The sequence below is a fragment of the Lutra lutra genome, chromosome 17 (assembly GCF_902655055.1).
Source record: "Lutra lutra chromosome 17, mLutLut1.2, whole genome shotgun sequence".
Lineage (NCBI taxonomy): Eukaryota > Metazoa > Chordata > Mammalia > Carnivora > Mustelidae > Lutra > Lutra lutra.
In genome coordinates, this window is record NC_062294.1 from 26,881,535 (window position 1) to 26,893,864 (window position 12,330).

The following is a 12,330-nucleotide window of genomic DNA, read 5'->3' on the forward strand; positions in this document are numbered from 1 at the left end:
CCAAAGCCCTTTCAATGTATCTGTAGCTTTTCTCCTGGGCACTCTAGCTCATACCCCGTGATGCTCACCGGCGCTGGTTCAGACCTGTCAAGTTCTTGAGCTGATACAGGGCAGAAAAGGGAAGGATGAGGCCTTGCCCTGTCCCTAGGACTCCCGTGGGAAAGACTGGGATTTTCAAGGTGGCAGGCATGGCTGAGACCCAGAGATCTGACATGCCAGGGACCTGGGAGTCAGCCATGATTTTTAATGGCAGCAAAAAAAGGAGGTGGGGAATTTGGGATCAGAGACTAGGGCTGAACACTCTTAGTTTTATTAGTAGCTTTCCAGTATAAAGCTTTTCGGACCCTTGACACATGTTGTAAGGACCACAGGGCAGGAGTGGAACAGGAGGAGGGCAGGCGTGAGTGGGGCAGTACTCACCGTCACTGCTGCACCCATGAGTCCCTGCACCAGTGCCTCTCCAGTGGACTTTACCTAGAAGAAGTCAGGGTCAGGTTCTCTTAAGTCCCCCACACAAGCTCAAAGGTCAAACAGGCAGGACAAATCAGGGGGGACTTATGAGGATCCTGTGGACTGGAGGAAGAGCCTACGGACACAACCACAAGTGGTCCAAGTGTGGCTCTTAGGGAAGGGCTGGTATGAGGAAGAGCCAGCCCGACTCCCTGGGCAGGCCCTCAGGACTGTCCTCTGAGGCCAAAGGGGAGCAAAAGGACAGGAGACCAGCTGTGGCTTGAGGAGGGTGGTGTCCCTAAAGAGGTGGCTTCCCAAAGGCTAGCCCCTACTACCTGCTTGGCGGTGTGGCCCATGTTCATTGCGTCATTAATCCGGTTATCCAAGAAGCGCCAAGTGTCCTCAAAGTCTGGGGAGGAGTCCTGCATCATCACCAGCTCTGTCGTGTTATAGATGCCAGCCAGCACAGCTCGCCGGGTATACCAGTTAAACTGCAGAGAAACCCAGCCAGGAAGGTGGGTCACCATTATTGCTGTGGACTGGGGGAAGTCTGGGGTGGCTCCTACCCAAAGCCACAGGCTCATGTGGGCTCCCTCCTGATCCCTTCTTTCCCCCAAAGATACATTTGTCCTCCCTGGATAACATTACTATTCTCAAACTTGGCTGGGTATCAAAACTACCCGGGAGATTAAAATGCAAGCACCTGGGCCCAACCTCCTAGAGCTTAAGAGTCAGGGGGTCTGAAGAAAGTGCAAGGAGTTGGATGTCTGATAAGCATCCCAGGTGATTTTTGCTATAGCCAGTCCATTTTGAAACTGCTGGTGAAAAGACTAAGTCTCAGGCCACCTAAACACCTGGAGAGGCTCTATGGTTAGCCAGTTACGAGCACACTGCGGTGTGTTTATCAATCATATGAGGGCGGAGACGACTGAGGACAGATCAGAGCACCTGGGCTGAGCTGAGGGTTCCGGTCCCTTGGCCACTCAGACTGGCCCAGCAAACTGTTCTTTGCGTACTAGCCCAGCTACTTCGTGTTTTATTCCTTTAATTTCTCGGGTTTCTAATTTCATTTTCTCACCACTCTGTTGGTGGTTGTACTCCCACGCGGGGGAAGCTTATTAAAGTTCTTTGTTAGAACTGTGGCAGGAGTATTTCTTTGTCTCCCCAGCCTAGATTCCACAAGGCACCATCACAAATTAATTTCATCTATGAAGGTATACTTTTTATTTTTTAATTTCCTACCAGAAATATGATAGCATTAGCAAGTCAGATTCTTTCCTAGTGCCTATTTAAAGGTTTACTGATCTCTTAGCAAAGCAGGCCAAAGTGGCCTGGGGGAGGGAGTTTCTTTTCAAAGTAATGGATGGCTCCATGGCATTCTTTTTTTTTTTTTTTTTTTTAAGGTAGGCTCCATGCCTAGCATGGAGATCTCATAACTGAGATCAAAACTCAAGGTGAAGTCAAGAGTTGGACATCTAACTGACTGAGCCATCTAGGCACACCCCCCCCCCCTTTTTTACTCAATCTCATGCAAGACACACACTGAGAAAGCCCACTGCAGAATCTGAATCTTAGGAGAAAATGTTTATAAAATGGCAGCCTAATCACCTCTGGGGTCAGAGGGAACAACTGCTTATTTGTGGCTAGAGTGCTGGCCCTTGGGTGAGGACCTGGCTCCCACTGTGGCTTGTGGAGGGACCTTCTCCACCTCTAGCCTCTCCTTCCCTAGACAGGAATAGCACCGCAGGCCCCCGAAGGGATCTGTGATCAAAGAACTTTCACAAACCTCCTGAAGAAATGCTTAACCCAAACCTTTCCCGGTACTCAGTAGGTTGGCAGAAAGCACTCACGTCAGTGGACTGGTCCCCAGCGTAGTGCCACATGTCATCCACCATACTGGTGAGCAGGCTGAGGCTGGATGGGATATTGTGAGGAAGCATGAGGATGCTGAGGGCCTGAACACAGAAGGACAAAGAAATAGGACACAGGAACGACAGCGCGCAGGCGGGAGGGTGCCTCACCCCTCCATGGAGGTGTGTAAAAGGGCCTGCCCAACTCTACTGCTGAAGCCCATCATCTCTACCCAGCTGGTGTGAGCTCCTGGCAGTTGACCAGCCTGGCTACGGCTGATGGGAGCCAGGGGCAGATCCTACCCTCAGCTGGCCGGCTCAGCTTCTCCATCCCCAGCACATGGGCTTGGAAAGGCCAGCAGCCAGAGGGTCTAGCCTGGTCTAACAGCCCTGAGAGCAAAGATGAGGGAGGGCACCCCATTCTATAACATGGAGGAAGAGGCAGAGATGGGAGAAGGGTCCAGGTGGTTTCTAGGTCCAAATGCCAGGCCATTGCCAGGGCCCAGCAGCATTCCTGTCCTCAAAGCCCCACCACAGCTTCTCTGGTGTTTTGCTTAACTCAAGTTGGTTTCTCATACCTGAAACCAAAAATCCTTCAACTCATACAAGAAATGGCACCACCCAGAGCTGCTTCCTTAGCAGATATAACTCCTGAGGACAAGGTCTCATCACTTTACCAACTCAAAAATCCACTGGCTGTGGCCTATGGAGGAGCTAGTCAGAGGCCCCTGGATTGGCTGGAAAGTTTTCTTGTATTGAAGGAGCCCACAAGAAAAACATGCTGAATCAGAAGGCAGCTGGGGCCCAATCCAGACTTCCACTGCTTTAACTGCAAGGTGGAATGAGTCAAGGCCAGAGGTCTGAAGATCAAGTGTGGCAGGCACAGGCAGGGGACGGGAGTTGACTCACTGTACTCCCTCCACACAGAGCCCGGGATTAGGCACAGGTGTTCTCATGCCTGTCCACTGACTGACTGACACCACAGGCTCAGTGGTACCCCAGTTGGGTGGGGGACACAAGATGATCTTGGCTGTCCTCTTATCCCTGATGTGCTTGGACTCCCATTTCTTAACTAAGAGGATGGTCCATACGGTGACATGCTTGGAAACCAGAAAAAGGAAGCTTCTGAGAAGGGGATAAAAAGCCCTTGGAATGAATACTCTAATTCTCAAGCACCACGTGGACAGCTGGCGAAGCCATCCCAGTCCTCTGACATCCAGAACACCTCAGGCCTGTTAATGGCGATGGCCAAGAAACTCCTCTCGTTTTCTAATCTCTGTCACGGATTCCTCCTCACTGAAGAGCTGGTGGCACGCTTGGGCCACCAGGACCCAGCACGGATGTGACCTAGTTCCCCGGGCTACTCACCTTTCTAGGTATTGAGACCCAGGTGTTCCTCCCTCTGGCACTCCCCAGTTTGCACTCCCTAGCTCTACCAAGTGCACTGAGAATCCCAGTATCCCCGGGTCTGTGCAGATGAACGAGCTAACTTCTGCAGAATGTGCAAGGTCCTCTGAGGGCTAGGCGCTGAGAACTAAGCCCATGAATACACTGTTACCCTGGGGCCTAGATATGGACACTGTACCCGGGGCCAGTGCTCAATGTACGGGATCAGCATTCTCAGTCTGGTTTCCACTGCGTCCCTCAGGAACTGGTCTGTCTTCCTCTTCCTGGAAGAGGGAAAAGAAAATAGTGTGTCTCCAGGTCAAAGGCATGGGCTCAGTGCTACACCACTTACTCGGCTCTGGGTTGGTGGGGGGCCCACTGGCCCCTGATGCTGGCCTATCACAGACGGGTGGCTGTGTCCCAGGCCCGTCCAAGCAGCAGGGCTGCTCCATGCTCCTCTCTTCTGGCTCTGCCTGGATTGGCCTTCTGGGGCAGAGAGTGGGGCCTGAGCCTCCCCCGACCCCGATCCCTAGCTGCCACCCTGAGCAGACTTACTCTGCCTGGCCCAGCTGTACCAGCTTCTGCTCCTCTTCCAGCACTCGAGCGAGCTTAGCATTGCACTGGGTCACAAAATGCAGGATCAGCTCACTGCCGTCATTCCCAAACATGCTGGCTGCCGCACTGGACAGACCCAGGGACTACAACAGGAGACAGGGAAAACAGGAGAGTGGTAGACAGATGTAGTGGACCTGTGCTGCCTGTTCCTCACTAGTGCCTCTCTTTCTAGCAACAGCAGATTGATTCTTAATGGGCTAACTCTACTCTTCGTTCTTGGTCCCTGTGGTTTGGGTGAAGCTGATCAGAAGTTCCTCCATGCTCCATCAAGCCCCCTGGTGTACAGTAAAGCGTGAGGTCCAGGCTTGGACAGCTGGAGTTCACAGTGACTAGCTCAGGGACCTGCCAGGACCCAACCCAGGCTCTAAGAGGCTGCCTCTGGGCTTCTGCTAGGGCTGATGGGAAAGGAGTGCTCTCTTTCCACTGGGGCTGCTGAACCATTTTTAGTCCTGCATGGGAAGCCCCTGCTAAGAATGAAGATCACAAAGAGGAAAGCAAAAGAGACAGGACAGAGAGATGATTCCCAGCTGCACAATCCAAGAACACTGTGCCAGAACTACTTCTAGACTTTTCTGTTACTGGATGACCCCAGACATTCCCTTTCCTGCTAGAACTGAGCTCTGACACTAGTAACCTGGAGCCTGACACTCATAACCTAATACAAAAAAAGGGGCTGGGAAGAGCACTCAGCAATTCTTCACCAGTTCACTTCACCTAAATCTCCTGGAAATTAGGCCTCTCGGTTATTAAAAAAAAAACAAAAACCAAAAAACATTTCTCTTAGCGAGTTATTAAGGAGTTAACAAAGCCACGAAGATCCTCAGCTCTTCCTGATACATGGCGATCATTGAGTCGCTACCAGAAGCAGAGCCCTGACAGCACCACGGACAGAGGGCAGAGAAGGAACAAAAAAGATGATTCACTCCAGTCACCAGTGCTGGGAGTGGAGACAGAGCTCCTGCTGACCCAGCCTTCCCAGACCGCAGTATGGCCGGCTTCACAAGACACGTGCAGCAGCGGCTTCACTTCTAATGGGGACGTCCGCTTACCACGTCAGGCGCTCCACTAAGAACGTGACACACACCATCTCACTGTGGCCTCACGGCAACACCCGCTGCTGGGCCTTATCCTCACCCACATTTTACAGACCAGGAAACTGAGGCTCAGAACTCACCACCACCAGGCTATACTGCTTCTACTACATGGGTAACAAGAGGCTCAAAAATATGCACACTTGGGCACCTGGCCAGCTCAGAGGGTAGAGCATGCAACTCCTGATCTTGGGCTGTGGATTCAAGCCCCACGCCGGGTGCAGAGATTCCTTAAATAAGCCAATATTTATACATACTCGCACACCCATATCCACATGCACTCTGGACTAACACAGTGAGTTCACGTCTCAGCCCCAAGGCTGCCCTCAGCTTCGTGAGGCAGGGGCTGCAGCCCCACCAGCCACCTCCCCGCCCCGTGCTAGGCAGGATCTGCAGAAGGATGGGGATGGGACTGCGAGGCAGGAAGAAGAGTGGGGAAAGAGGGACCTGGCAGGTCCGCTAGGGGCTCCCGTGGGCATCTCCCCAGCCGCACTTCTTCAACTCGGCAGCAGCGCCCTCTGGCGGCTCCGTAGGACTGGTTCCAGCCAGCCACCACCCTCCCCTGTCCCGGGGGACCCTCTGTCCCAGTTCCCAGAGGGCAGCACTAGCCGCAGCCCAGGAGGCCTGAGTTCTGCCTCCACAGGGGCTCTCCTTCAAGCTTCTCCTTTTAACAATTCCACTTTCTCCCCCTGTCCCCTTAGCCCTGGAGATGGGAGCCACTTCCTGCAGCGGCAGCCTGCATAACACCCTAGAAGGTGCTTACACTGCCAGTGGCCCAGTTACCAACCTTCCACCTAGCTCATCACTCTTTGTATTTTTTTTTTAAGATTTTTATTTATTTATTTGACAGAGAGAAATCACAAGTAGGCAGAGAGGCAGGCAGAGAGAGAGGAGGAAGCAGGCTCCCTGCTGAGCAGAAAGCCCGATGCGGGGCTCGAACCCAGGACCTGGGATCATGACCTGAGCTGAAGGCAGGGGCTTAACCCACTGAGCCACCCAGGTGCCCTCATCACTCTTTGTATTAAATTCTCTCTATCTGGGGGCGCCTGGGTGGCTCACTCATTAAGCATCTGCCTTCGGCTCAAGTCATGATCCTGGGGTCCTGGGATCGAGCCCCACATCGGGCTCCCTGCTCAGCGGGAAGCCTGCTTCTCCCTCTCCCACTCCCCCTGCTCGTGTTCCCTCTCTCGCTGTGTCTCTGTCAAATAATTAAGAAAGAAAAAAAAAAAACTTTAAGGAAAAAAAAAATTCTCTCTATGTGAATAACTTAACTGACAGTCTCTGTCCCCTGAGGGATACGCTCCCCGAAACTGCAACTCCACTTCTCCAAACACACTTAAATGTGTCGCACAAATAGGTTTAGAATACTAAAAAATCGGAAACAACTCAAATGTTTGTCAGATGAGATCAAGTAAACACCAAGGGTATTATGCAGCCACTAGGAACGAGGAGATAGAGTAAAAAAAGACCAGTCACCTGCAGCATAATTCGGTGTCTTTCCGAACAATCCTGGTACGTTTCTCTCCTCCGCTGTTCCACCACTTCCTCTAACGATTCTTTCAAACGTTCTCCGCCACCCTCAAATCTCTGTCTCCTCCTACCCTTTCCTAACTTCAGGTTCATGAGACAACCACACCTGCTTCCCAGAGAACAGAAGCTGTCTCCGGGGAACTCCCTCAATATTCCAGGAACTAAACCTGCAGCTGTCTTCTCCAACCTCACCCCAATACACCTAAGACTGTCTTCCCACTCATTTTCTGGATCTCCTAGTTCCTGCCTTCAACGGACTTTGTACTTTTCTTTTGCCACTTTCTCTCGTACTTTTACCTCACCCTTGTTTCTGGGTTCTTCTGGCCAGTGTTCAAGCATGCTCACCCTTCCATCCCATTTCCCTGCAAGCTTGAGACAGGAGAAGTGAATCTGGAGTGCCTCTGCTCACTGCTCTCACAGAGCTCTTGCAGGGCAGTATGTGGCCCCGCCGGACAATTCTGCATACCGCGGCCTCAGCGCGCGCCTGCGGCTTAACCTAGAGCAGCTACCTGTTCCTGCGCAGGAGGCATGTACTGAGAAAAGTCAGGCGAGTTGGTCTCCTAAACGGTGCCTTCTGGAGAGTTTTCAAACAACCGATTTCATCAGTTCTAAGATGTACCTATTTTATCATTTCTTTCAGGGTTTTTATTTTTATTTTGAAGTAACCTCAACACCCAACATGGGGCTCAAACTCACAACCCCAAGACCAAGAGCCGCACAGCCTCTACCAAATGAGCCAGCCAGGTGCCCCCCTGTTTTTTATTTTCTTTAAAGATTTATTCATTTAAGGGGGGCAGGGGGAGGCGCAAAGGGGGAAGGAGGGAATCTCAAGCAGACTCCTGGCTCAGTGGGGAGCCTGACTCAGGCTCAATCTCACAACCCCAAGACCATGACCTGAGCTGAAATGAAGAGCTGGCTGTTTAACCAACTGAGACACCCCACTGCCCCATTTTTTTCAGTTTAAACAATCAGTGTGAATTATACACCTGACAAGTCCCAAGTAGCATTTTCCCTTTTTCAGCGATGCATACTATAATGGTGCTTCTTACAACCACTGGCGTCTTAGACTCAAAGAAATGTGGTAGTTGTGATCACTGGCAACGCTTCCCTAGTGCGCTGCCTTTAGAACTTAGTTCACAAGAACCAACTCTACAGTATGATCTTTCTGTACTAAAAAATAAAACCATTTCACCCTACTGGGGAAAAAAGCCTCCCCTCGCAAAATCCTGGAACAGCGAGGGGCTCAAAGCTGGGCCGGAAGTAAACATGAGGCCGTCTGCTCAGGCTGATCCCAGCCAGGCCACCCCACCCTGTCCCCTACATACCTGGGCTCCTTCTGCGATGGCCTCTGCTGTCCACCCGTGCGCAGGCACAAAGTCCAGGGCTGCCGTCAGGATGCGGTGCTGCAGTTGCTCCTCGCTCTCATGGTCCTCCTCCTCCTCACCGCCCTGATCTGTGTACCTGAGACCCACACGCAACAGAGATGTGGCGACAGAGCCCAGCACACCTCATCTCCCCGCCTCCTGCGTGACAGGCAAAATGTGCCTGACCAGAAGCCGGAGGCTCAGTGCCTCCTCTGAGCACGTGTCGGGAAGACATTTACTTCTGTGCCAGTATTGCTATTTCCACGCCAATGGGACAAAAGTGATATTGTCTTTCTCTTCTCATATAATCACTGAGAGAGGGGATCCAGGGAGCAAGGAGGCCAGGTCACAGGAAGGCAAATGCCCTTAGCACTCTGGATTTCTCTGTTCATAGCCCTCAGCACACTGTTTCTTTATCTGTATTGGTATCAAATGATAACTCCAGGGCCTAGCACAAAGTAGATCTTAAAAAACATATTTGCTGAATTGAAATAAAAGGTATTTTAATGGGGCGCCTGGGTGGCTCAGTGGGTTAAGCCGCTGCCTTCGGCTCGGGTCATGATCTCAGGGTCCTGGGATCGAGCCCCGCATCGGGCTCTCTGCTCAGCATGGAGCCTGCTTCCTCCTCTCTCTCTGCCTGCCTCTCTGCCTACTTGTGATCTCTGTCTGTCAAATAAATAAAAATCTTAAAAAAAAAAAAAAAAAAAAAAAAAAAGGTATTTTAATTAGGAGACCAGAAAAATGACAGGAACACCCTAATTTCAGAGCTAGAGGAACTTCTCAGTGGCAGGATTAAGAAGAAAAAACAGGCAATGGAAATGTAAACTATTATCACCTTCCTGGATGGCGACTTGGCCCCAAGTATGTAACAAAATCCTAAATGTGCAAGTCCTTTGAGTCAATGCTCTCACTGCTGAGAGATAATCACATTATTTTTTTATACCAGTGAAGGAAATCTAAATATTCATCAATAAAAGATAGGTTACGAAATTTTATTTTATTTTTTAATTTTTAAAGAGATTTTATTTATTTATTTGACAGACAGAGATCACAAGCAGGCAGAGGCAGGCAGAGAGAGAGGGGGAAGCAGGCTCCCCGCTGAGCAGAGAGCCCAATGTAGGGCTCGATCCCAGGACCCCTGGATCATGACCTGAGCTGAAGATAGAGGCTTTAACCCACTGAGCCACCCAGGCACCCCAGGTTAAGTAAATTTTAATACTGCCATACCACTGGAATATTATGCAACTATTACAGTCATACAGACTGAGAAAACATTAAAAATGTACTGTTGAGTGAAAAAGCAGCTTCTGGAACAGCACATATAGTGTAATTACTTACTTACTATATATAGATTTATGTATGGAATATACTTAGAAAAACATCTAAAAGGATATTCACAAAAACATTAGTTATTTCTGGGTTTGTGATATCTGGTCATTTTTGCTTCATTTTTCTGAACTTCTTTGTATTGTTTAGATATTTTAGAATGAACAGGCACAATTTTTCCCAAAAAACCCACAGATTCCTTTCACAGCAAACCTCAAAAATGATAGAAGGTGAAAAGGGGGATAAAAAGAAGAGCGGAAGGAGAGATAGGACAGACATACCCGAGCACACAAAATGGCCAGAAATGGATGAATGGGGGTTCTGGTGCATACCTGGGAGGTGAACGAGAAGATTCTGGATTGGGTTCTTCTGCTTCGTGTGTCTCAGAATGTTGCTGAGAAAAAGATGGGGGAGGTGGTTGTTTCTGCTCATCTGTAGTCTTTAGCTGCATGGCTGAAGCATGGAAGGCACGTGACACCACAGCTGATTGGCAACGGGACACTGAAATAAAAACTGGGCTGGTCAGTCAGGGACACTTAGCAGAGAAGACTCTTTGAAACTCAGAATGGTGAGAGGGATGGGGGAGAGGAAAAGCAGGGCTGAGTCTACTCCAGAGCCACTTATCCAACTGCTGAGTTCCAGGCAAAAATTTTGGGTAAGTTGGCAACCTTGTGATATGATGTGGGGGCAAAAGCATGAGCCAGGTAACTGAAGACCTGGCTTTTGGGCCTGCTGCTATCATTTGTTAACTATCTTTTTTTTTTTTTTTAAGATTTTTTTATCTATTAATCTGACAGACGGAGATCACAAGTAGGCAGAGAGGGGCAGGCAGAGAGAGAGAGGAGGAAGCAGGCTCCCTGCTAAGCAGAGAGCCCAATGCGGGGCCCGATCCCAGGACCCTGGGATCATGAGCTGAGCCAAAGGCAGAGGCCTTAACCCACTAAGCTACCCAGGCACCCCCATTTGTTAACTATCTTAATGGACAAATCACTTCGCCCCAATGACCATGATTTTTAAATATGCAAAATAAGAGTAAAAATCTGTTCGCTCAACGGGAGTGTTGTGAAACCCAATCAAAAAGTGAAAGTGACCTAAAAATGTCACATATTTACATCACAGCAAGAGCACTGGACTAGAAATTAGAAGGTCTGAGTATTGGCTCCCATAGTGTTTATATGGTGTCATCAGACGGGTCATGCAGGACTTGAACTCACTACCCTGAGATCAAGACCTGGGCTGAGGGCACCTGGGTGGCTCAGTTGGTTAAGCGTCTGCCTTCGGCTCAGGTCATGATCCCAGAGTCCTGGGATCGAGTGCCGCATTGGGCTCTCTGCTCAGTGGGGAGTGTGCTTCTCCCTCTCATTCTCCCCTCCCACCAAATAAATAAATAAAATCTAAAAAAAAAAAAAAAAAAAAAGGACCTGAGCTGGGATCAAGTCAGATGCCTAACTGACTGACCCACCCAGGTGCCCCTATTATAAAAAAAAACCCATACAACAAGTTGAAAAGAACTATGGCGTGAACACCTGTATATCTACCATCTAGGTTCTACAGATCTATCACACTCTTCATTCATCATTCCAGCTTAGTTTTTTTAAATCCAGCTTATTTTTGATGCATTTTGTTGCAGTCCTCAGTATTCCTCACTCTACACATTCTGACATGCATACCATTAACCAGAGGTTCAATATTTATTTACTGTTCTTTTATTGAGGTGACAGTTATATAAAATGAAACACACAAATCTTAATTGTGCCAATTCTAAGTTTTGACAAAGGTATAGGTACTTGCATAACCTGAACCCCTATCTAGAGAATATTATCACCCCAGAAAGTTCCCTCATGCTCTTTCCCAGTCACTCCCCACTTACACTGTTCTGAAATTTTCACCGTAGTTTACTTTAGCCAGTCCTACAATTTCATCTAAGTAGAATCATACAGTATATTTTTTGTGTAATAGAGTATATTTTTTGCAGTCTTTTTTAGATGGATTAGTAGTTCTGTGGAAATTATTTTTTTTATTGCTGAGCAGTATTCCAATAAGAAACACTATTCTGCCGATGAACACCTGGTTTGCTTCACCCTTGTCTTTCATGAACAAAGTTGCTATAAACATACTTCTGCAAACCTTTTGGTGGATATATGCTTTCATTTCTCTTGGGTAAATACCTAGGAGTGGCTTTACTGGGTCACAGGCATTACTTTAACTAAACATACGTAGTTTGGAGTTCTGTATAAAAACAATAATATTAATACTCATTTTTGTAAAAAAAAAATCTGGACTAACTCAAGGAACAATGATCTTAAAAGAAATGAAGAACAGTTATGTGTAAAAATATCAATATTTTACTATTTGTACAAAAAAATGGAACAAATACTGATGAAACTTTGAAAAGGAGGGGAGAAGTCCCCAAGCACAACTGTGGAACCACTGAGGTTCGCAAGAAGATTTCTGATGAAATGCAGGAAATTATAATTATTTCATTAGTTGTGTATTTATGCTAATGCGTCAATGTGTTCATTCTATTTATGGATAGTGACACTGGTTTTCCATTTACAGTAATAACATAAAGTAACCTCTTCTAAAGTAGACATCTGTAGTTTTAAGAACTCGGATGTACAAACGAAGATACAGGTTCTGTTGTGGGAATAATCATAGAATTACTGAAGTGGTGAGAAGTAACTGACTTAGGAAACAATGGACTAGGAGTTCTTTGCC

At 48.4% G+C, this 12,330-nt stretch overlaps 1 protein-coding gene and 1 long non-coding RNA gene across 2 annotated transcripts in view; both read right to left on the reverse strand.

Moving 5' to 3' along the window:
* Nucleotides 1–12,330, reverse strand: part of COQ9 (coenzyme Q9) — an 18,164-nt gene continuing 5,834 nt past the window's right edge. The window contains exons 3-10 of the mRNA XM_047709938.1: nt 9,945–10,113; nt 8,248–8,383; nt 4,242–4,384; nt 3,886–3,970; nt 2,301–2,405; nt 786–941; nt 421–474; nt 1–100 (exon numbers count right to left, since the gene is read on the reverse strand). Of these exons, the coding sequence (XP_047565894.1) occupies nt 65–100; nt 421–474; nt 786–941; nt 2,301–2,405; nt 3,886–3,970; nt 4,242–4,384; nt 8,248–8,383; nt 9,945–10,113 (884 nt within the window). The 3' untranslated portion in view covers nt 1–64. The remainder of the gene's footprint in view (nt 101–420; nt 475–785; nt 942–2,300; nt 2,406–3,885; nt 3,971–4,241; nt 4,385–8,247; nt 8,384–9,944; nt 10,114–12,330) is intronic.
* LOC125088667 (uncharacterized) lies at nt 5,545–7,667 on the reverse strand. Its single transcript, XR_007123749.1, has 2 exons — nt 6,406–7,667; nt 5,545–6,199 (listed from the first exon to the last, which is right to left on the reverse strand). It is a non-coding gene; the product is annotated as an uncharacterized LOC125088667 (long non-coding RNA).